Here is a 25786-nt window from a genome sequence, read left to right as displayed (position 1 = left end):
TCAGAAATAATTATTTAATAGTTCTGAACAAAATATACATTAATATTGGCAGAAGTGAGATGAGACCAGAAGTACCGAGCTAATCAAATTCTTCACTCGGCGAAAGTGAATATTCTTGATAACACACCAACGGTTGGCCCTCTAGTGGCGGTTTCAGAATTTCCCCTCCAAAACGTGAGACGCTCGCGGTGGTAGACGACCGAACTAGATTCAAGCACCCGCGTCCGTGTTTCGCGGCTTTAGGTTGAGGGGAAGGGGGTAGGAAATGTTTTTGGAACTCGACCAATTTTTTCTCTCTAGCGTAGGCGCGATGGAAGTGGGATAAAATCCTCAAATTTGTTCACTAGTGCCAGGATCTACTATCAATGCTAGAGCCCTTCACTTCTAGTCTCATCTCACTTCTGATATTGGTATTGATTTTGAACTTAAATTTTAGCGACATGAGAGTTTTCTTTTATTACACAGGTTACGATTTTGCCAAAAACTGTGTGCTACAAATACGACCTTTGCAACACAATGGGCGATCAATCAACCAATGAGTTTTCTATTAGTCCGAAATTATAAGTAGTATTACATACTTGAAACACTTTAGTTTTTCATAATAATTTACGTAAGTGCATCGTGTTAATGTACCTTATTTCATTGTATTAAGTAAATTATAAAGCGTACGACCATCAAAATTCGTACATCAAATAAACTCACTTTCATGCGCACATTCAAAGTGAATGCAAAGTAAAAACCGAACCATTTTGTGCAAGTGGCGAAGCTCAGTTTTATATGACTACTTTAAGAAAGGTTATGCATAAACTAAAGCATCAAATGGACTCTGTGTTCAGATGGCAAATGCCCTCAAGCAGCAAAAATCCCAAAACCGTGCCCTTTCCCTAATCACTTACAGCGCCTTTTATTAAAAGCGTGCGATTTCCAGAAAGTCTATTAGTTCTATATGAACTATATACACATAATTATCAACTCACATTAAATATGGGTATGAAATTAACGTGAAATTTACAACCATTTCGGTTTTGTAACATTTCTTTGATGATTTACTTTGGGTATTTTATGTTTCAAACGCCCGAAGTGAAACCGCCCCTATTATTCGTTTAAATCGACAAAGTAACGTTACCACATCGAGGGTTTCTGTTATTGTTTGGCCTCATTTCATATGAATAACAATCTTGCATGGGAAACAAAACTACGGAAAGATAAAACGTGGCATACACGCAACTGTGTTAATCAATACACCCATTCACCGGCACTGCATTGCATTATTAAGCCCTAACAGAGCATTTTGTTTCAATTTCCCAAAATACTAATAACATTACCATATTAGACGGACAGCATTCATATTTAATCGTATTTACTTCTAAAACGCATGTTCGTTATATTTACTTTTGGAAAGTATAATAATAGGTACAGAAACAATGCTATGAAGACGCCAAAATGAGACTGTTTAATTATTAATATACATAGAACTGCAGAAAGTAAAAACTATAAAGACCCCCATCACCGAACAGTACTATTAAAGCCTAAGAGATATTTATATTTCAGTAAATACCAATGACGTTGATCACTTTAAACGAACAGTGTTTTTATCTAAAAATATTTTCTTCTAAAAAGGCTGAGATGGAAGACATCGCTTCTTGCGGAAGAAAACCTCCTCGTGTTACTGATGTCAACCATACCAATTTTCTCAAAAACCAAGAAGTTTCTGATACAAGATTTAATATTGCTTGATGAAGTTTGAAAATTCTAAGAGAGTAGTGGATTTAATCAGAGATTTAATGTATTAGGAAGGTTTTTTGATTGGATGTAACTTTTTTCGTATTATGTTTAGGCTTACTGTTTTGAAAACATTCCATTGAACTAAAACCCGTGCTCTTAATTTGTGGTTAAAATTTCAAAGATATCCTTGAAAATTTTCTTTATGAAAAACAAAACCACTCTTAGCAACTTTATTTTATGTAAATATATAACACGGGATTTTTTTTGGAAGTGAGGGTCTCCAATGGGAACAGTTATAGAGAAAACTATGTGTTTGTTTCGTTTGGGAACGATAATCCATGAAAGGTAAAAGTTCAGGGTAGTGCCTTTTCATAGTTTCATTAACAACATTTAATTTGAAGTATTGGTTTTCTAATTTTAAATCCATACTTCCACTTACGTTATTTTCTATTGGAGTTTCGCCGTTTTACCTTAGCTTGGAGATACAGCTCTTTTTGTTGAGGTTTTTTAATGGCATATTTTATAGTAGAAAAAAGTTCGAAGACCATAAAACCCGAAGGGAATAAGAGAGAAGGGAGACATTAGAGCCTGCTATGGTAACGAGAGTCCGACCAACCTCAAGAAAACCGCGAAAACTTTGCGCAAGTACACAGCTTTTAACCAATTTACTGCAAATATAGTTCTTTAAGTTCTACGCGCCGCACGCGGCAGTCTGCTAGATTTTCATTCTCCAAAGGCTTAGGGCTGTCGATGTTTCGTTCTTGTGTAATTATAACCTCAAGTTTGTATTTTATTGAAACTAATTTTTATTTTTTAATATTAATTCAGAATAATTAGTTTTCATCTATTTATTACCTTCAAATTATCTGATTTTGGTATGTTCTCAATTCCCGTGCATCTAAATTAATTGCACAGCTTGATTTCGTTTATCAACATGAAATTCGGCCATTTTTATCTCCTTCAATGTAAAGTTGTAAACAAAACTACTTTTTATACGTCAACCTTCTTATTTGACGTCACAGCTAAGACAGAAGTTAGATAACCAATCAGTGAATGGTAGTTGATTTGAGGTTAGTAAGACTGTTGTTACGAGTGTAAAGCATTATGGAGATATAAAGTGTGTCCCTTCTCTCTTATTCCCTTCTGATAAAATGAATATAGTTTACCAAACTAATTGTGAACCTTCCACCTCAAAATTTACAAATCATACTCTCGAATATTGATTAGCAATTTAACCTTAGAAACATTATAATTTATATAAAATTAAAGGTAAATTAAGTTTGTTAATCTTCTTTTATTAGTCCAAAACGATTAAAATAGTTGTCTGATTCTTTAAATCTTTAATTTGATCCACTTTGGTTCAGTTTGAGAACAGTTATCTCAGGTGTCATACTGGCAACAATATCCTTTTTCAAAAGGGATGTTGAATTGTTGGGCAAACAACGCTCCTTTCTGAGAGATATGGTTGACGATTTAACGGCTCCGTTTTCAACCTTACATGCGCAGTAATTTTCCTTGTTGCAAGATACATCTGGAAAGCCGAATACTTCGTGACAAATGCGCTGGCAAACTTTGAAACGGGAACCAGCACGATTTCCACAAACGTTCTTTCCCAAGCCGTAATATACTTCTCCGTGCTTTTGTACCAATGTGGAAGACGCAGCTTTGTTTTTAAGGAGATTTTTGCTTTGGCAGAAACATTCGCCGTCGGAACTGACATAAACACGACTGTTCGAGGTGAAGAGAGAGGCGCACGCTCTCGAACATTTTCCATCGCACGTGCCTGTGAAGAAACCAGGAACGGTTTGAACAGGATCCTGGCGTTTTTGCAAATTCAAAGATGCTGATTTCGGCAGCTCTGCAAATATAAATACACATTGCAAAAGATTGCCAAACACATTTTAAAAGGGAAAATAAATTGAAAAACGTCATAGAAACAGTAATTATAGTAAAATGGCAAGACAACCAACTTAATATCTGTAAACCAAGGAAAAATCATTAAATGCATTAATATAGTGTGCTAAGACGTTCTTACCAGTGTACTGTTTGTAGCAGAAGCATATGTTGGGTCCCTCGCAGCCAACGTCGGAGGAGAAGGCGGCTACTTGGCATAGGAATTTGCATCGTTGCCGACCATGGGTGAGCGAGGCGCAGTTCAACTTGGGTGGAAGAGGAATTTTGATGGCGCACCTGCCAATGGAACAAGTTGTCGTGGCCCTTCTTCCGAAGTTCTTCGAAATGCAGAAACACGCGTCGTTCTTGTTGCAAGCGGAAATGCCAAAGAACCACTTCATTCTCCTACGACATTCATTTTCACACGAGGAATTACTCGAACAAACTCCACCCAGGATATAAACGCCCCGATTTGAAATCGCGGGACCATAAATGCCTAGAGTCAAACGATAGTTGTTTGCATTTTTAAAATATACATTTACAAGTGAAAGTCCTGACTGACAGATTAAAAATTAACGCAGAGCCCAAACTCTTGATTGCTCTATTTAGGATGCTGAAACTAGTTTCTCAGGGACGTTACTTTTAAAATAGCGGCCACAAATTTAAACAACCTTTCTTAGGGAATGAAAAACGTGAGTTTCAATCGATTATATTAAGAGTTTCCTATAAAATATAGAAGGCCTTAATGGCTTTTGCGATGGAACATCTCCCATCTTTTGAAATGGCGGTTCGAAAAGTAAACGAAAATCTCCTGATGGACTGACATACAACGCCGAGCCCCTTTATCGCTAGTATTCAAGATTGCTTAAATTTCAAAATTAATTGTTAATGTGGTCATGAGTTAATAATATGTAAGCTCCCTATAAGTTACTCAGGCTCCATAGGCGTAATGTATCCAGCGATTTCTTCTCATTTCGCCCGCGCGGGAAAAATAATCCGAATGTTGCGCTCTCTCTTGTCGAAAAATCCCGCTCGTACGGCTCCTCGACCTCGAGTCGTCGGCTGCTTTTTCCCAAAGGAGTGTTTTAGTCGTGAATGTTTATGTTTTAACAATTTAACATTAAATCATGGCGTTTGTGTCAGTACTGAGACAAAAAATGCAGGAACTCAATGCAATTTGCCGGTATTGATAAACGATTCTAAAGATAAGAGTTCTTATTGTGACATATACAACTGAGCTAAATCCAATCCACTGATCTCTTAACTATTTTCTTAACCGAGGCTACTGAGCGAAATATTCGGCTAGCTTCCAATACACGCGCTTCCGGGGAAAACCCGGAAAGAAGAGTAAATAAGATTTTCGTTCACGTGGCGGCCGCAGAGCGTCGCATATAATTGGGAAGCCGGCGGCGCGGGAGAAAACGCTGGAGTATAAAAATGAATTGCCTGAGTAACCTATAGGGAGCTAACATATTATTAACTCATGATGTGATCTATTTACCCCGTTTCTCTGTTCTGACGTCACAAGAGCAATCTAATGAATTCACGCAACTGACAACGCTTGATTCGAAATTAGTTTGGCATATCGTCTTGCAAACGGACAATGTATTTCCGCTGCAAGAAACTTGCGGTCCGAAAGGGTGTCTAGCGACGCAACTGTTCTGGCCGTTTTTACAATGCACTTTGCTCTCTCGTTTAAACTTGGTGGTGACACAGTAGCAATCTTCTCCCGAGCAAGTGTCAGACTCGAAATATTCACGAGTATAGCTGATGCATTTCTCGCGACAATTTTTGCACATTCCTGGCAGAAAAATTACCGGTGGCATGTTCGGGTAGCTTGGAGAATATGCTAAGAAATTTAAAATTTCAACTATTTATTTCATGACTAAATAGTCAGACTAAAGGTCTGTTTCCGAATGAAAAATGGTTTTGCCACCAAACTTTTGATTTGTCAAACTTTGATAGAAGCAAGTCAGGCAAAACCAATATAATTAACACGAGAACAAACCGTATTTCAAAAATTTATCATTACGGCAATGGGAAGTGCATATTTTACATACACTAGTAATAATTCCCGCTTAATATTATGCGTAAATACACTCACGTTTTTCTTTGGAGCATTTACAATAGTCATTCAAATCGCAGACAAAGTCGGTGAAATTTCCTAATTTGTTGCAGAGATATTGACACCTTTTTCCTTTTTGAACAGACGACAAGCATTTCATTCCATTGCCGATGGGCAAATACTCAGCGCAAACGTGTTTCGAATACGAGCAGGTTGTGCTCTTAGCCATTTCATATCCAATTCTGACGCAAACGCAGTCGAATTCGGTTCCAGGAAGACAAACATGAAACCCGTAACTGGAACCCTGTTGTTTGACGCATTGTTCGCGGCAACTGTGTTCTCCCTCAAAGCAACCCCTGCTTATGATCGTCGTAAATTGTGGTGGAGGTTTGGGATATGGAATGATACTGGAAGGTGTTTTCAATCCAAGTGTGGTTCCTAAAGTTAACCATATATCAACACAATTCTGTTCTATCGAATATAGAAACATAGATGTTTAATGGGATAGCTCGTTAAACAATGTAAATGGTTTTGTCTACTAGTTTTGTAATTAAACATTAAATCCAGCAGCACAATTATTTATTGTCGACAGACAGCATTTCGAACAGTTGAGTAACAGTTGATGCGGTGTTTCGCAAACGTTGTGTGGCGAATGCACTATAGACCTTTTCACCGGTAGAGCGGGGGTGAAAAGGGGGGAAAAATTTCGAGAGGTGAGCATGCGTAGAAAGAATGTTTGGGGGCAGTGCAGTACTTTTAACCATTCTTTTTGCCTTATTTGCTACGCATTCGAGTTTATTTTTATAAAACAGTGTTGTATTACTTGTTGTAAAAGTATTAATTGAACTTCCGAGGTGAAATTTTATCAAATTCAATTGATAGACGTAAAATTAGGGCATTTAATGAAATTTTACTCACTAAATTGGGCGCCCGGGCTTACGGGCATTTAAACACAGCGCTTTCGGCACGGCATCGGCGGACATCGCCGTCTATTCGCCGATGAAGCGGTGATCCCGTACCGTCGCCAAGGCTTAGTGAGTTATAGCGGCCTACTAATATCAATGCACCGTTTCCATTAGAACTTAAACACTTTACTTCTTAACATGATTTTAATTGTACTATCTCGGTTTTAAATACTAGGCATTTTATTTTAATATTAAATTTCAAAAGGTCTCCCATACGTCCATCGTAGTTTAGTTTACACGTTTAACTCCATAGAAGCGCTATAACTCATGCCCCCAAACATTGCAACTTCTCATGCGCGGCCCTTAATGTGAACAGGTCTATTTTCTATACTTCGTTATATCACTGCATCTCCCTCACACAGTTTTTATCATAACACCAACGCAAACGAAAAACTGAAAGCCTAATGCAAGATGATCTAGAAATGTTTCAGAGCACTCCGAGAGCGTATTCCAGTAAATGGAATACGCCCTTAGTCTATTTCAGGTTTTGATAAATATTAATTACGAGATGTTTTGAATTTGAATCTTACCGTTAATCGATTTGACGCAGTAACACATATTATATCCGACACAGCATACGTTATAGGAAGAAATACCATTGAAACAAATCTCTCGGCATACGTTCAGCATCTTGTTGTCGAATCCGCACTTTATAGCGGGACCGAGAGGGTAGCGCTTCGAGCATTGTTGACATGGGCCGTTGCAACGCGTCGTTACTTTGTTTACAAAGGCTTTGGTCAGGCAAAAGCAATAGCCCGAATAGCTAAACCACTTATAGATGTTCCAAGCCCCGACCGCATACTCGCAAGATTTGGAGCAGTATTCAATCAGCCACTGGCCAGGTGACCCTTTGAACACAATAACTGGCGGCATGTCAACTGCAAATGTTTAAAAATATCAAGGAAAAATATTAAAATATTTTATGAACGTGAGCTTGGTGAAAATTTTGCTAAGTGCATGAATTGTAATTTTTAAAACTAGACATCACAAAAATTCACACATTGGTTTCCAAGCATTTATTTTAAATTGTGTGTCCTATTCTTTAGGACCACAAAGATTTCCATTCTGCATATTTTATAAGGGCTTGTGTTCACAGAAAATACTTGAAACATTCGTTGAATTTTGTTTCAAAAACCTCTGTGCATCGCTCGATAAACTTTTCTTTGCATCGTGACTTTAAAACTATTTAAAAGTTACGTTCTCAGAAGCTCGACACTACCATTGAATTGCTTTGTAGTAAATGGGAAAGCGCACCGGGAACTAAACTTTCAATATTCTGACGCCATATGAAGATGCATGCAATTGATGTGCGAAATCGCAACGAGGCACTTACTGTCGTTACTGCGAACGCAATAACAAAATCCTTTAGCTTGGCAATGGTAAGTAGTGGTATCGAAAAGTAGTTGGCATAAAGCGCTACAAGTATTCTTTGTCATTTCGTTTAATTGGCATTGCAGAGTCTTTCCAATTGGGTTATAGAGTTTGTTAAAATATCTGAATACATGCCGCTTCACGTCAATGCTGACGCAGATACAGTCTTTCCCTAGACGGCAGAACGACGAATAGAACTTGGTCCATTTTAAAGCATCCTTACACTTTGAACGGCATGCCCGGCGATTACCGTCTCCACCGCAACCATTCCATATCAACTTGACGTATTCATATCTAAGATCTAAATTTATTTACAATATTGTTTTTAATATGGTTCTATAAGTATAAATATAAGTTAAATAATTGCAATTAGTATCGTTCTTCTCATTGCAGTAATGCTAGCAGATTGCTAGCAGCCAATTTAAAAACGACATAACTGTGAGTGAAAAGGTGATGAACCATACTTTTTGGAGAGCGAAAAACAATTGGATTCGTGATAATTATTGGTGGTACTGATATAATTGTTTCAGGAGGTGTGAACTGGAAATGTTCGCCTTGTATACCTTTTAATTAAAAATAATTGAATAACGCACAGATTTCGCCATAATTATTTGTATAGATGTAAATTTTGCTTCAAAGCGAGTATGAAGAGTGCTTTTCTAATATCGTTTCTATGATTAAAAAACAAATGTAGTTACACAATTACAATGATTTGAACAAAATATATCATCTTTTCTTTCAATTATTTCTTAAAAGCAAATTCAAAAAATATCTTTTTTCTCTTCATTCACTCTTTGAAATGTATTGTTACCAACATTACCATAGTCAACTATAAATCCTTTTTCATCCGGGAGTTTATGAGAGTCATATGAAAATTCGTTAAGAGTCACACCTAGGTCATGGGGATTTGGAAATTCCCCAGAAGTCACAACAGGTTGATCGAAATATGAAAATTCACCAGAAGTCATAACAGGTTGATTAAAATATGAAAATTCGCCAGCAGTTGCACCTAGTTCGTGTTGATTTGTAAATTCGCCAGAAGTCACACCAGGTTGATCGAAATATGAAAATTCACCAGAAGTCATAACAGGTTGATTAAAATATGAAAATTCACCAGCAGTTACACCTAGTTCGTGTTGATTTGGAAATCCGCCAGAAGTCACACCTAGTTCGTGTTGATTTGGAAATCCGCCAGAAGTCACACCTAGTTCGTGTTGATTTGGAAATCCGCCAGAAGTCACACCTAGTTCGTGTTGATTTGGAAATCCGCCAGAAGTCACACCTAGTTCGTGTTGATTTGGAAATCCGCCAGAACTCACACCTAGTTCGTGTTGATTTGGAAATCCGCCAGAAGTCACACCTAGTTCGTGTTGATTTAGAAATCCGCCAGAAGTCACACCTAGTTCGTGTTGATTTGGAAATCCGCCAGAAGTCACACCTAGTTCGTGTTGATTTGGAAATCCGCCAGAAGTCACACCTAGTTCGTGTTGATTTGGAAATCCGCCAGAAGTTGCACCTAGATGATCCAAATTTGTAAATCCACCAGAAGTAGCACCTAGGTTATCCAAATTTGTAAATCCACCAGAAGTAGCACCTAGGTGATCCAAATTTCTAAATCCACCAGAAGTAGCACCTAGGTGATCCAAATTTGTAAATCCACCTGAAGTAGCACCTAGGTGATCCAAATTTGTAAATCCACCTGAAGTAGCCCCTAGGTTATGCATATTTGTAAATCCACCAGAAGTAGCACCTAGGTGATCCAAATTTGTAAATCCACCAGAAGTAGCACCTAGGTGATCCAAATTTGTAAATCCACCAGAAGTAGCACCTAGATGATTCAAATTTGTAATTCCACCAGATGTAGCACCTAGGTGATCCAAATTTGTAATTCCACCAGAAGTTGCACCTAGGTGATCCAAATTTCTAAATCCACCAGAAGTAGCACCTAGATTATCCAAAGTTTTCAATCCACCAAAACTAGCACCAAGGTGATCCAAATTTGTAATTCCATCAAAAATAGCACCTAAATTATCCGAATTTATAAATCCACTAGAAATAGCACCTAAATTATCCGAATTTATAAATCCACTAGAAGTACCACCAAGATAATCGTATTTGGTAGATTTTGCAGAATTTGTACCTAGTTGATAGTAATTTGTAGGGAGTTCAAAAACGTTATTTGAAAAATCGCCAGGAGAAGCAGGTACATGATCCAAATTTGTAATTGCGTCAGAACTAGCAGCTAGAAGTTCAGAATTTGTTCGGAGTTCACGATCGTGGTTGGAAAATCCGCCAGAAGTCGCAGCTAGATTATCCAAGTTTGAAAATGCGCCAGAAGTTGCAGCTATATTATCGAAATTTGGAAATCTGCCAGAAGTAGCATCTAGATTAAGGGACTTGGTAATTCTGCTAGTAGTATCATCTAGATAACCACTACTCGAAAATCCGCCTGAAGCAGCATGTGGATCATCGTTATTTGTAATTCCGCCATAAGCTGCATCTAGATGATTGTTAATTGAAAAAGAATGATTTGAAGAAATAGTTGCACGTTGCTTGTTAAACGTAATATTACTCACCATTTGGTGTTTGAATATCTTTCAGGGTTGCATCTCGTTTGGACCTAATTTTTTTAGCGACTTTTGGAAACGAGACGCGGTCACTAGCTTTGATTGAGCTGCGTGTAACCGAAGACTGTACAAGTTTTGGTGCCTCCACTCTGGCGTCACGCGAACCTTCTCCGAGTGGGATAGTTTTGGCTTCCACGATGTAGCTCGGTGCGAACTCGATCGTCACATTCCCTTTACTGGTTTTTATAATTCTTCGGCGTTTGTCCAATGCGTAATTCCTGTCCGGTATTTTGTCATAAACGATACTACTCGTTTTAATACTTGGTTTTACGTAAAATGTTCGCGTATATGGCGATGGGTTCGCGCCATGTCTTCCAGTAAAATCAGTCCTACTCGTTCTCTGGTTCTCGACGCGGAATGTAGTGGACCTGTGGAAGCGCAAATTTCTGTATCAGTCGAAATAATCTCTTCTCTTTGGGTACCCCCTACAGCGGTTACTAGGCGGATGCGATTATTCAGGAAAAGTAAATGAGGTTCACATGGGAGGTGAGGAAGGGGTTTTAGGGCTAAGTCACCTCCGGCCCAGACGTGCACCACACTCCCGACTAATTTTCTTATCTTATTTCAAAGCGAAAATAAAATTATAAATATTTTAACTTTAGATAATTGTTGGTTTTATGGTTTGTTTATATATATTTTTTCTTTATGCACAATCACAATTCGTTACCAAATTTGACCATATTGCATGGTTGATATCAATAACGAAAGGGGAAGGTTTTAGAAGTGGAGTCCGCGAACCCCCAAGTCATTAAGCCTGTTTTGAACGTTCTATTCATGATCCGTAACAATTTAGCTTTATTTAACTCCTAGTTAAGGATGGTTTTATTTAAATTTTTGAAAGTTGAAAAAAAGTTTAGTTTCTCAAAAAACCTTATCACGAAGGGTGTTTTGTGTCTACATATACAGGAAACACTTCCACTCCCTAGTTAAAACATTCGGGAAACGTCGGTTGAAATTAAATATATAGAATAACGAAAGGGGAAGGTTTTAGAAGTGGAGTCCGCGAACCCCCAAGTCATTAAGCCTGTTTTGAACGTTCTATTCATGATCCGTAACAATTTAGCTTTATTAACTCCTAGTTAAGGATGGTTTTATTTAAATTTTTGAAAGTTGAAAAAAAGTTTAGTTTCTCAAAAAACCTTATCACGAAGGGTGTTTTGTGTTTACATATACAGGAAACACGTCCACTCCCTAGTTAAAACATTCGGGAAACGTCGGTTGAAATTAAATATATAGAACTGGAACACAAGGAGATACGAACAATTGTTTTCTTACTGAACTTTACGTGCTAGGTCTCTCTGCGATGACGACAACAGAGGACTATAAAGTTCAACTAGTAAGTACCATCCGATTTATTCGTCCAATAGAGCAACGTAGCCCTCTGTCGTCATGTTCACAGACAGTCCTAACGCGGAGGATAAAGTGAAAAACTTAAATGGTCGTATCTTCTCTAATATTTAAATTCATAAATGGTTTAAAGAAAATATATTTAAGCTCTTTCGAATAAAAGTGAAACAATTCTAGATCTAGGTAGACTCACCATTTATCACTTAGAGTAGATTTCTGCTGGGGCAAAACAGCTAAGTCAGATTCCTTTACGTTTCGTTTAGACAAGATTAAGAAAGGCTGTTGAACAATTTTAGTAGAAGTAACGTTATTAGTAGAATATGGAGCCGTCTGATACTGGTCGTTGGTGGTTTTCTTAACTAGTCGGTGTGGTGGCAAGCCGGGGACAGGCATGGGACCATCGACGTTGAAACTAGGCTTGCTAAGCGATTCGGCCGAACTAATGTCGACCGCAGTTGGTCCATTATCTACGGTCATTGTCTTTCCTGCCATGTTAATATCGTAACTAGGCTGTCGACTTTCATCGAGATCTAATAGAATACAAACAAGACAAGAGGAGCTATAATATTTTAAAAACACAAATGAAGGTTGTTTGGTTCAAATTCGCGGATATTTTCAAGATTAAGGCCAAAAGTGGTCAATGTTAACAGTATATTTTTGTTGTAAATCCATCATTATGTTTAAAACATATTTATTGTAAGAAAGCAACGTTGGAACTTTCAATGTTTAAAATTTCCTAAACACAACAAATTTTCCCCAACGAAATGTAATATCTGGACTTCTATTCCATGACCTTTTTGGCCGTAATCTTTCAGGTTCTCTTTCCTGTGGCAACCCTTCTCATGATATACTCCCATTCACCAGCACTTGAAATAATAGAGAGAGTTTAAGCTTCTTGTTACACAATGAAAAATTAAAGGGCTTTTCAAATGCGAGTGCCCGAGAGTATAGTAAAATTGGATTATCTCTCGCTATCATTCAAGGTTCAAAGTTGGTATTTGACAAAATACCTGGTATTTCCTTGTAGGGCATGAACTGCCCATCGCGATTTTTGATCATAATTTCCATGGGTTTAAGATTGTACTCGAAATGTTGAATCTTCTTGCCACCTTCAAGTACTTCGGTCCGAGGCAAAACTGGTCTCGCTTTGTTATTGACTGCACCGACAGGTTGACGTTCGCCGTGTTTCCGTTTATGCTTTCGCCGTCTTGCAGTATGAAGATTAGCGGTACCAGGGTCGTGCAATTCGCTAGGAACAAGCGCTTGATGGTTTGAAAGCGTCACAGGCAAATTCTCCGGACCTGTTTCTACAGCGACAATTTTAGCGTCGGCTCCTTGTTGCGCTATTAACTTTTTTAACTGTTCAGAGCGTTCCTCGTTAACAGCTTTGACAAAATCAATTTTGGGTATTTCACTGTTAAATTGTTCAGCGATAACTTTATAATGAGAATGATTCAAGTTGGAAGTAGGCGGGATCGGTTCGTTGTAGGTGACTTTGATACCAGGTCCGTAGTTAGGGGCTGGCACATAAATAATGTCAGACTCCAAATCATCCTTTGCCGATTCCGCTCGAGCTTTTGTCGGTTGTGTTTGTAAATCAGAGCTTTTATCATTAAAAGATTGAGGTCCTATTTGAGGCGCTACATTTTGAAATTGTAGTGAATCAGTTTTAAATCCTAGAAGTTGTGGTTTAATTCTAGACGGCCGAGATTCAGTTCTGGGAGGTTCAATTTGATTTCCTGGATTTTTACTTAGTGTTGGTTTAGATTCCATTAGTGAAGGCTGTTGATTTTGAGCTTGACTTTGCATATTGGAACTCCTGTTTGAATTGAGACCATCGTTCTGACCTTGGTTGCTGGTTTGATTATAAGGGATGGTGCAAAAACATTTTCCATCCATTTTGCAAGTGGCTTTCATTGCGGCGTATTTCTGGTAACACATCAGCGAACAAGCGCGATCCGAAGTGACGCACAAGCCAACACCTAATGAGGTCATTTGGACGCAAACACCGTCTATAGAACAGTTCAAAGTCGATTCAGCAGCGTCAGCCTTCTCTTTCTTCAAGCAATAACAAGCCTGTCAGACAAAACAAGAACTTATGTATTTCAAATATAAAAGTTGATCTAAAAACGCACAACGCAGCGTTTTATGAAACTCTGGTTTTATCTGTATGAATTTAGAGTCTTTCACAACCTTTTTTGTGTTTTTAATATTGGAAACTTACATCTTGGAAAAGGCAGAGATAATTCTCGTATTGATCAGCCAATCGTTTTTGGCAGACATCTTTACAGGCGTCATCTTCGCATGAACCAGGATACCTTATGGTGCGATCAACTAAGTAAGATAATAGTGGAATAGAATCGTTTAAATGTAATTCTTGGATACACTGAGTACACCTAAATTTTCAATGGTGTATTGCAACGAGTATTTTTTAAATTATGCTTAAACTTGAACATTTTGGATGCAAATTCATTGCACATTTTCATCCACTCAACTTTAAAGACATAAGAAATGCGTTTCACAACATCAAAATCGTTAATGAAACTCCAAACAACTCATTATTGATTTATAAACCGTTTTAAGGAATTCTAATTATCAGGCGGAAGTTTTTCTTCCCTCGTTCAATACTTGGTTTGGAAAATACTGCAGTTTCTCGTGGTGATTTGAACTCCTCAGGATTAAAATGTACAATATATTGGGGTGTTTTAGTATTCTTTAAATGTCAAACTAAATACCAACATAGGTTTCTGAAGGTGCTAAGTCCGGGTATCATATCGTCGGTAGGCTTTCCATCGATGATCCATTGTAGATCCCCGACCATTTCGCTCTTGGACTGAAGTCCCTTTCGTATGTTCGAGGCTGTATCCAAAGTGGTGGCGCAGTAACATTTGTCTTGCCAACAAACGGACACCTTAGTCTCGTATTCCCGACTGCACATTTTCTCGCAGGCTCCTTCATATTGGCATAGAGTAGAACCCAAAGATATCGCTTCCCAACAAAATCTAAGAAAAACATGAGTGCCATTATAACAATAAGTACTATATGCACATCCCAACCTAAGATAAGGATTTTGCACGAATTATTAATAAGTTGAATAATGTTTATAGACCTACCTTGCATCACATTCATCCAATGGCGGTTCAATGTGTCCCGTTCGCTTTAAGCAAAAGCAATCTTTGTTGTTGACGCAAACTGATCTTTTGAAATCGGCTGCGAATTTGTCAAGACACAGCTTAAGACAAGCACCACCACTGTAGACGCAAGCCGAAGTAAACACGTATGCCCTTTCACCGGGTTCCCGCTTGTCCCGAAAGAATTCTACAAATAAAATGAAATGATAACATTTTTAAATGGAGGCACTTCCTTCACCGCCTAATGTTGTTTACAATAATATACTTTTATCGGAGTGAGAAATAATTATTCATTAAATGTACTTCATGCAGTAGCTAGGAAATCTGCTATATTATTATATCATTGGACCGATTGGAAGCAGCCAATGATAAATAGCATTTGTTTCACCATCTATAAGCTTTGAAAGCTGATTGTTAGCGCGACGTCACAAATGAACTATAAAGGCCAATCAATGGTTAAATATATTATTGCGCTAGGTCTGAATAGTTTATAAAAAGTAGTCCTAAAGTGGACCAGCAAAGAAGAATTTTTGGCAACCCGAGCACTGAGACTTATGGGAATACACCTGATTCACTCAGAAATTAATTTCTAGCGGCCTTCATACCAGAAAAATGCAGATCCTACCCCCCATGCTCTTTGCTTTGAACAGTACTGTGAAATTTAGATTTCTGAAGTTCACCGTGTGTTTTCAATCGAAAAATCGCTCAGTTATCTTAACACCAATATCGCATGCTACAACAGCAATATCGTCATCTCCTATCACAATCGTCATATTTCATTTACCTGTTGTGACAGTCGGGCTTGAAGTAGATGGAGCACTCGTTTCAGGTCTCGGTGTAGCTGTTGTGGTTGTTGTAAGAGGTTTTTGAGTCGTAGTTGTAGTAGGTTTCGAAGTGGCAGTTGTAGTAGGTTTTCGAGTCGTAGTTGTATCTGGTTTCGAAGTGATAGTGGTGGGTCGATCAGTCGTACTTGTAGTCGTAGTTTCTGTAGAAACCAAATTATTATAGGGGCTTGATTATCTTTCTTTTATATCCTTTGACGTTGCAATAAAGGGCCTTTGCTGAGTCATGGACAAACGATACTAAAGAACAAATTGCAGACCATAGAGACCCGTACTATTTCCTACTTTTCAACCCCAAAATGGAGGGGTGTACTGGAGGTTATGAAATATACTGAGCCAAATATCGGAAAATGTTAGCGCCAGCTAGACAAAACAAGGCGTTGTTAGCTCAGTTGTATCCAAAACGTTTTGATGCAATTTTTCTATTACGTGAATGTTGTTATTATACTGTACAGTATATTTAATCATAACAATTAAAAGGCTATTCAATGTATTTTTAGTTAATATCAAGTCTTCTCTTTTAAAGTTTTAAAAACGACGAAGGCTTAAATAAAATGAGTAGGAAAAAAGTTTGGAACCAGTGTGAATCCCTTGAACCAATCAATATTGGAATTTTTGTCACGTGACCAATGTCGTTCCCCCAGTTTTTAAGTTCCTCTTTAGAGTATTGATTCCCAAATATGCCCCCACTATCCCTTTAGCTACTATCCGCGGCTCTGCCACTGGAAGAAGAAATGACAAGTATTTTTCAACTTTCTCCCACTATAATCCGTCCTTGAGTATTGTTCGTCCATGGCCGAGTGAAGGGTACGTTGAATTTTGTAATTTTTACCTGTTGGTGGAACCATTAACATTTTCAGATCTTCTGGGCTTAAGGCGGCTCTGCTAATCCTCGGGATGTCATCACTGAGAGGACTAGTGATGGGGGATTCTATCTTCAGTTTGGGCTCGATCATCATACCGCACAGACAATGATTGTCTCCCGAACAAGCTAAAAGAACCAAGCCACATTATAAGGTAGACTAGTTGACGGTTAATATTTCCACCCAGTATATTTAAATGGTTATATAATGTGCAACGTAAAAGACACGACTTTTAGTTTGGGTTGTTGAAAAAGGCGATTTGAAACGATGCTACTGACCGGACATGCGAGTTCCGAATTCGAGGTAGCACATGCGTTGGCAGATGTCCCTCGCGCTGATACTACAGAGCGAGCATCCGATTGATATGGCCTCAATGCACTTGGCATCGGTACATTGATGATACAAGGGTGCTCGTTGACCAAAGCGACTCAAACAGTAACAGACGTCCGCGTTCAGGCAAATATGTTGACGAAAGCTTCCTGCCAAACGCACTTTGCAAGTGTGGTAACACTCGGAGTTCTCGCCTTCCTGGCACGGACCACCGACCTCCACTGTATTATACAGCGTTGGCAAGTCTGTGGGCAGTTACAGGGATATTACGGTAAAACCTTGATTAAAGTTGTAATCGTTCATGGGCTTAACACATGTTAGACCAGTAGCAAACAGCCTTCAATATATGGAAGTAGAAGTCCTTACTGACTGATAATCAATGCCAAACCCAAACGCCTGATTGCTTTACCTATTAAGCTGAAACACTAAGGAATACTTTTACAATCCCAAGCCTTGAAAAATGGCGGTCAGAAATATGGAAAACCTTCCTTTCGTTTCAACCGATTTCTTTATTATTTATTACAATGAATCGCTATATCCTATAGACTGGTCATTTTCAGGCGAAATCCGGGTTTTTAAAATGGGAACAAACCCTTTTTGGAAAGATTAGCATTACGGAAATGTAAAATGTTATACTTTTTATTATAGAAGAGTCAAAATGTATAAAAAGATATATCGTTCCTAATCGGGCAATGAAAATATAATTCAATAAATGAGAGAGACGAACTTTCGAAATTCCATTTAAAATTGTTCCAATAAAGGTCAAATTACAGCTAATAGCTTCATCCTCCAATATTAATTAATACGTAGCTCCAGGGATAGATGTAATTTTAGAAGCAGGAATGGAGAACGGTTAGTATTTACTTCAGTCCGACTCATAGTCCAGTTTAGAGCCCCTCCCTCCAACACGCAACGAAAAGTTTAAATTATTTTATTGGCTCACTTAAACTACGTTTCGATGACGTTGCTGACGGGGACGGAGAAAAATACGTAATTCCTTTTTACCTCTGTCGCTATGACAAGCCTCTTCTTTCATACCCCCCCCCCCGTCCCGAGGAATGCCGTCCTGCTTTTAAAATTACATCCATCCCTGGTAGCCCCCTATTAGGTTGTTTACGATAGGTCAGTCATGTTTTAAGACAATGAACTATTTTTAATCGTAGTTGCTTTTAAAAACCATGGCTGTTACCAGAAAAATTGATTTTTCCGCTTTCATGGCCACCTACGTCTGTTAAAATATAATTAATATTCCATATTAACAAACGCTCCTCGTTTTAACTACGTTTCAGTTAAGAATGTTTTTATTCATCAGTTGGAATATAGCTTATGGAGTTTCTAGTTATCGATATTATTAAAAAAATCGTACAAAGCCTATCCCCTAAAGTACTATTTATAATAACGTCGCATCTCAAATAATATTTTTGAAATGAAATTGTGCACGACACAAAAGTATGTTTTTAAAAACAATACGAGTCAAGTCATTTTATAAAACAAAATCTAAACACGAAGACAATGACCGCAAAGCATTCCCCCTATTTAACGAAACCTAACCTAACCTGGCCTGACCGTAAAACTCAGCATAATCAAATCTGATGTATCACTCTCACGAAGTGCACGGAAATTTTGATGTTCTTTCTTTCGCCCAAAAAGCCTGCGAATCGCTCTCCTATGCACCGGCTCCTATAGGAGCCGGTGTCGGAGCCGGTGTCCTATAAGTCCTATCCGAACGGGATGCCCCTTCTCTTTCTTCCCCCTCTCACTTATATACCCCCTCTTCTCTCTTCCCCCTCTCACTTATATGCCCCCTCTTCTCTCTTCCCCTCTCACTTATATACCCCCTCTTCTCTCTTCCCCTCTCACTTATATACCCCCTCTTCTCTCTTCCCCCTCTCACTTATATACCCCCTCTTCTCTCTTCCCCTCTCACTTATATACCCCCTCTTCTCTCTTCCCCCTCTCACTTATAAACCCCCTCTTAGGGATTTGGACTGACCTCTTTGAATTCTTTCGATACTTGCATCTGTCAAAGTTATTCTCTTCGCCGCACATCCCGAGGTGCGATTTTTAACAGTTGGGGCCTTCGATGGATTTCCGGAAGTTGCATTCAGTTTCTCGTGTTTCACAACTTCCGTTTTAGTATTGTCAGCCGGTGCTTTACTTTGTTTGGATGGAACTTCTGAAGTTACATTGAGTGTCTGATATTTCTCAGCTTCCTTTTTAGTATCGTCAGATGGTGCTTTACTTTGCTTTGACGGAACTACGAAAGTAGTATTTAATTTCCGATTTTTTAAAGCTTTTGTTTCAGTAGTGGCAGCCTGTGCTTTACTATATCTCCCAGATTTAGCATTATATATTGTGGGAACTTCTTTCGAATTTTTATCAGATATGGTCTTTTTACTTTCCTTGGACCCAACTCCGGAAGATACGTTGGATTTCTGAATTTTGGCAACTTCCAGTTTAGGAATTGTAACGTTTTCCTTTTTGCCGGTCCGTAGTTTAGAACTGTTCGTTTTATTCTCCTCGTGTTCTAAAAATATGGAGATGTTAAGAAAAGAAAAGTACACAAGTAAGTTAATACCAATAAATATGAGTACACTTCTTTTTTGGAATTCTGTTTATATATAGGGTTTTGTGTGAAGTTCCATATTATTCTTTGGGGTTTTTACCAATCGTCTTATTAGGAGCTGATTGCTTCAACTAAAGTTACTTTTGATTGACGAATAAGAAGCTGGGTTGGCGAAAATCGTGTATACTCGAAATTACATCTTAATAAAGGTCTTTCTTTAAATTTCATACTAATGGTTTTTATGATTCAATTATTTACTCAATTTTGAGGCTAACCGTATTGTCAGTTAACAGCCAGTAGGTTCCAAATAACGTCAACAACACTATTTTAAGATTAAGCCTTGAATTTTCACCAAAACAAGCGGGCTATCACATTTGCCGTTATTTTTTCTAAAGTCAGTAAGGTGCTGATTTTATTGATGCGTTTGTTGACGTCATGAATAAATGACACTAGTACCGTTCATAAGTCGTTGGATTTTTATCCAAGGAGTCTGTTTATACCGACACTTTAATTCAACGCGGACCAGACTATTAAATGCAGAATATACATTGTGTTTCTGATAGGTCTGTGAGAAATGAAAGGGGTGTTTTTAGGATATTTTGAGTCGAAAATGCTCTATGATATTTTGAAGTCCGGGCGACTGATTTCAAGTTATAATTCGAGTATTAAACGGTTCACCCCTTAAATAACCATTCTGTTTCAGTTTCTTAAGTAAATATTAGGGGTCATCCATAAATCACTCCAATCATAACTTGAAAGCGGTGGCCTGGACGGCAAAATGCCATAGAAATTTTTCCACTCAAAATCGTCCAAGAACACCCCCATTTAAATACTTCCGGACCCTTCAGAAACGTCCTGAACAGGAAGTTTCTGTTACTTAAAATACTTGCCGGCAATTTTGTTTTTAAACTTCAGAGTTGCATTCTGCGTTGGTACCGTGCATACGCATTCCCTGGCTGAAGTTTCGCATTTGCTCTTTTTAGTCTTGTACTCAGTGTAGCACATATGTGGGCATGCTCCATCGTCATTCGGACCGCATAGAAATCTTCCCAAGCTGACATCATCGTAGCAATTTTTGGTTTTACAGTCTTTCTGTTTAGGTTCTATTCTGCCCTTTTTCGTCAAGCAAAAACAAGAGTCACCAACACAAAGATTCGACTTATAGTTGGTGCCGTGTAGGACTTGGCATAATTTGTAGCAGTTTTCGTTCGACAAGTAACACATTTGCGGGAAAACTGAACCTCTATCTTTTCTAAGTACCTCTGTCAGTAACAAAGAAATAGTTATAAAGCTAAGATTAATTTATACCAATTTAAATGGAAATTTCTAACTATTTTAGTAAAGGCATGCAACCAGTTTTTAATCGATTTAGTTTAGTAAGATAACTTCCAAAACTTTAAAAAACTACACCATAAACCTTCCGTTATTAATGACTATCTAAATGCAGATCCTTCTCACCATCGAGAACTATTAGCGACTTGCAGCCGTAAAAACTATAAAATGGGTTGTGAGAAGAATTGCTTGTCCAAATTACTTAGTCTCTACACTGTTGCAAACAGGCGTTCACAACCCGTTCGAAATAGATAGTCCCGTTCTAGATTGAACGAAACTCAAAATTTGTTCGTTCAATGACTATGAGTTTGATCAATTTATAACCAAAACCAGAAGATGACGACAAGGGCTATAATCGTGCTAATTGTTCGTTCAATTTAGAACCAAAACAATAAATGACGTTTTTAGCGTTCAGTTTGAACACTTGTTTTGCGTTCAGTTTTGAATACTCGTTTAGTGTACTGTTTTGAATACTCGTTTAGTATTCTGTTTCGAATACTCGTTTAGTGTACTGTTTTGAATAGTCGTTTAGTGTACTGTTTTGAATACTCGATTAGTGTTCTGTTTTAAATTCTCGTTTAGTGTTCTATATTGAACAAAACGCTGTGCTCGTACGGGGACACTCCAATGAACGCCATGCACTTTGTTCAGTATAGAACATGGTTTTTTAACAGTGTACCAACTATTACTGGTTTCCTACCCCATATGGTAGAGTCCATTTTAAAATAGAGTTTTAAATAACAATGCTGACCTGTGCCGTTACTGGGATGAGGCAAAAAGCAACGACAGGCGTTGTCCTGTCGGTGGCATTCGTAGTGTTGGGCGCCCATAATATTGGTACAGACGGTCTTGCAGGGACCTTTCCTCGCGATGCTACAAAGTTGATTGCCCAAATGGTAGACAATGTCGCATCGTTTAACGCCGTTAAGAGTTTGGCACAAAACGGAAGGCTCATAATCATGGCTTATTTTCAAGCAGTAACAGCGATCGTAAAGACACATCTGAAGCTCGTAGACTGGAGGGCATACATTTTGACAATCTTGGCTCTTGGTACACACGGAATTAGCCACCATTAAACTGTGGTCTTTCGCACTCGCAACTGAAAAAAAATCCAGCCTTAATTTTAAAAGTACCTAAAGAAATAAAATACAAGTTGGGAAACCAAAATGAACCTCTCCGAGCCGAGACGAATTTACTTTCTAAACACAGGTCCACCAGCCAATGAGAAAAACCGAAAATACATAGTTCAAATTGGCGAAATATTGCCAAGCTCTTTAGCAAAGGCTTAAGCGTTTAACAATCTCCTTTGTATCCTCAATAATTCTAATGAGGACCTAAAATGTATCACTGAAGGGTGTATTTAACTTTCGGCTCACTCTGAACCGTTAACACCTCCTATAAGAGGAGGCGAAACAAGGTCATTTCTAGTTTAAATCTAGGATATCTTATTTCACAGACCGAATCGTTTGTGGATAGATGAAGAATTAACATCCATATTATCTAATGAATATAAAAAATGCGTTTACACTATATATAAATGTAGTAAAGCTGAATTAAAAAGTAAACACCAAATTTGAAATGTTAATATCAAAAGATGTTCTTGGAATATTAAGATGAAACAGAGCTTTATAGCTACACAACTACTTAAAGAATAGTAATGCCGAAAAATATTTAAAATATTTCCATTTAATATTCTGCAAAAAGGAAATGTTATCGTTTTGTAAGAGATCTTATCATCCTACTCGCTTTATATTAACTTTGATATGCGTGTAGTGTTTCGATTCGGATGCAATTTTCATTACTCGTTCTATATAAACTCTCACTTGTGTCATTACATAGAAATAAGTTTATCTTAAATAATTAATTAAATATAAATGATATTAATTATTTTAATCGCCAGTAAATAACTTTAAAAATAGTTAAATCGTTTAAAATAAAGTTGTTCCTATTATCTTTCGAAACTTTGCTAATATTGACGTTTAAAGTGAAGGGTACCCCTCTTGCCCGCTTTCTTCAAATTTTGGGGTATATATACAATTCGTTTCCATTATAATAATAGATAAAAACGCATTCGCGTGAACCTTTGGTGGAAGCCCTACCATTGGGAGGCTAGACGTTTCTCGTAACCCTAGCCGATCGCCGCGTATATATTAAAACCGAACGATAACGATGGAGAAGAAGCCGGAATGGACAAAAACCTGAAGATGGTGGTGCATAGAAGCTGGTGTCAATGTGGGATTGACGAAGAACAGAATATGGTGGTGCTTACGAGCCAGCAAGTACAGGCTGGTGTCAATGTGGGATTGACGAAGAACAGAAGATGGTGGTGCTTCCGAGCCAGCAAGTACAGGCTAGTGTCCATGTGGGATGGACAAAGACTAGCAGATTGTGGTGCTTAGAAGCCAGTTAGTAAAGACTGGTGTTGGTAGATGAATGGCCAAATTTCCGTGAACCGCGAACGCGTTCCGGAAATCGGGTATTTGTTTGCTCCGATTTGTAAACTGCGAACGCGGTCACGTGGGGTCTGACAGACAGACAGACACACAGACAGACAGACAGACAGACAGAGACGGCCGGTGTAATACCTCTCCGTGACGTCATCGTCACTCGGAGAGGTAAAAAATTTTAACACTTCAAATCATTTAAATGGTTTTATCACGAGAATGAAAGAGCATAACAACCATTTTTTAATAGAGTTAGACGAATGAAATATCATCAAAATCAAGAACAAAACGTCCCCAAAATTCACTTATTTTTTTTTTTTTTTTGAAAGAAAACCTTCATGGGGTTCTTTGAATGGAAAGTCAATTTATTTTTGTCGATTTCTACATAAGATTTTACTAGCCTCTAAACTTCAAAAATGTTCGTAAAATTAACTTAAATTTTTTTGATCTGTTTTCTAAATCGATTGAATTTGGTTTTTATACTTATAATGTAAGTAAAATAAATGGGCAGTAGTCTTAGTGATAAAGGTTTTAATGGGTTCATTAGTATACGTGCTGAAAGAATTAAACTTACCAGCAGCGTTTGATACCTTTCCATAATCGAACTGCCAGCAAGAACACCAACCGTCTGTGGCGCACTCGTGTTTCCTGGTCTGGTACCATTTACGGCAGACGAAGGCGCATGCGTCCTGATCGGATTTGGTGCAGAGATTTCGTCCCACTTGATAGACGTAGTAACAGTCTTGTTTGGCAATACATTCTAATTTCGTGTGATTGTGGTCGAAGGTTCCTCGAACGCAGTAGCAATCGTCGCTTGAGAAACAATGACCGTGCAAGAAACCTCGTTGGTCTTGGCAGGCCCGTTCGCATCTGGCCGACTTTGCTTGTGCCGAAACATCATCCAAACACAATCCTTCTAACACGGCAGTACGATCTTCTATGTTCTTCTTAGATAAGCCTAATTGAAAATTTAAAATTACTTCAACATTTTTGAGAATAAAACTTTGCGTTCTAGTTTTTTCCCCCTCTGAGTGGCGAATATCATGGAGAGGTATTAAACTGGATGTGTGTCTGTGGCTCGGACGGCAAAATGTCATAGAATATGATTTACGACTCGAAATCGTCCATAGAACACGCCCCTAATTTCTTACAAACACCCTATACATGCTTAATAGAGACTGGCCCGTGTTGAACAAAAATTATAGCTAAAAAAAATTTGCCCACCTTGTTTTTATAAGCACGAGGGGAATTCACGAGATATCCGCCACTTTTCGTTCAAGGTTTGATGACACCTATGCCCAATCACCTATTCATATATCAGGCTCTCATAGAACACACGAGGTTGGCATCAACCCTTTAGACGATAGTTATCACTTGCGATAACTCGCTTAAAAAGTTAAAGAATTGCCCCCATTATCAGAAAGGGTTCAAAGTGACCGATAGATTCACGGATTGACATTGAATAAACTGCTTTATCTGAGAATCTGAGATTTGTTTCCAGGGTGTCTAAACAGAATCCCGACACAAAGAATCTCGACAGCAAAGATCTCGACACCATAATCCCGACATAAAATATTACGAAAGGTTACTAATCTCGAAGGGAAATGGCGTTGAATGATAGCAAAGACCTACAATTGATTATTTTCAATGCCGCTTTCTTTTAGTTTTTGTCTTTGAAAATTTACTGTGGTTACATAAATATTTTTTAACATAATGAATATTTACCTAGCTTGAAAATAATGATGAACGCCAAGAGTTTCGTTAAGCGAATCATAATGATATTCATAATTCCATCTTAAGCGATATAACTGGGGAATGGAAACGGGTTTAACCTTAATATAGGCAAATTTAAGTCCGAAATTCAATACTTTAAATATATAAGTTTTTTTAATATTCCGAACAATTAATATAAAAGCTCTACATCAGCACGTTTCTCCTTCGAATATAAAATATAAAATATCCTATTTCGTTTGCCAAATAGGAACCATTCTACGAAGATAAAATAAAGACCAAAAATAAGAACCAATTAATTCTTTATGGGTTTACTTCAAGAGATAATTAAATACAGGGTGTTTGTGAAAAGTCCATCAATAATGAAAGGGCGTATTTATTGGGCCATTTTGAGTCGAAAATGTTCTATGACATTTAGCCGTCCGAGCCACGGTTTTCGAGTTATGATTTGAATATTTTAGGGATGACCCCTTCATTAAATTAGCGCTGTCTTTCAATTTCTAAATTAAATTTAAGGGGTCATCCGTAAATTACTCCAATCATAACTTGAAAAC

At 38.0% G+C, this 25786-nt stretch overlaps 3 protein-coding genes across 6 annotated transcripts; all 3 read right to left on the bottom strand.

Moving 5' to 3' along the window:
* Positions 1-1432: 1432 nt before the first annotated feature.
* LOC149713449 (uncharacterized) lies at positions 1433-16943 on the bottom strand. Of its 4 annotated transcripts, none has more exons than XM_089848100.1 (17): positions 16799-16942; positions 15909-16109; positions 15107-15311; positions 14733-14995; positions 14218-14327; positions 13004-14069; positions 12187-12523; positions 10596-11014; positions 9614-10519; positions 8840-9496; positions 8484-8582; positions 7982-8320; positions 7179-7526; positions 5723-6121; positions 5120-5467; positions 3761-4114; positions 1433-3583 (listed from the first exon to the last, which is right to left on the bottom strand). In XM_089848100.1, exons 1-17 carry the CDS (start codon positions 16923-16925, stop codon positions 3066-3068), a joined length of 6696 nt encoding a protein of 2231 aa, XP_089704226.1. In that variant the 5' UTR covers positions 16926-16942; the 3' UTR covers positions 1433-3065. The 4 variants fall into 4 exon arrangements, with proteins under 4 accessions (XP_089704226.1, XP_089704221.1, XP_089704213.1 ...); XM_089848095.1 differs by having other exon boundaries at positions 8840-10042; positions 10082-10519; XM_089848087.1 differs by having other exon boundaries at positions 8840-10519.
* A 156-nt stretch (positions 16944-17099) lies between these two features.
* LOC149713448 (uncharacterized) lies at positions 17100-20949 on the bottom strand. The gene is made up of 4 exons (XM_089849539.1): positions 20616-20949; positions 19153-19686; positions 18349-18387; positions 17100-17404 (listed from the first exon to the last, which is right to left on the bottom strand). The coding sequence occupies exons 1-4, from the start codon at positions 20947-20949 to the stop codon at positions 17100-17102; spliced, it is 1212 nt and encodes a 403-aa protein (XP_089705665.1).
* A 453-nt stretch (positions 20950-21402) lies between these two features.
* On the bottom strand, positions 21403-25181 carry LOC149713447 (uncharacterized). Its single transcript, XM_089843832.1, has 2 exons — positions 24076-25181; positions 21403-22156 (listed from the first exon to the last, which is right to left on the bottom strand). The coding sequence occupies exons 1-2, from the start codon at positions 24596-24598 to the stop codon at positions 21705-21707; spliced, it is 975 nt and encodes a 324-aa protein (XP_089699958.1). The 5' UTR covers positions 24599-25181; the 3' UTR covers positions 21403-21704.
* Between the last annotated feature and the right edge of the window lie 605 nt (positions 25182-25786).

This window comes from Phalangium opilio, unplaced genomic scaffold (genome assembly GCF_054372755.1).
Source record: "Phalangium opilio isolate 3A_F unplaced genomic scaffold, DU_Popi_V2 ptg000009l_1, whole genome shotgun sequence".
In the NCBI taxonomy this organism is placed as follows: Eukaryota; Metazoa; Arthropoda; class Arachnida; order Opiliones; family Phalangiidae; genus Phalangium; species Phalangium opilio.
The sequence above is the reverse complement of the archived record's forward strand: the minus strand, read 5'-3'. Positions and strand labels throughout refer to the sequence as shown.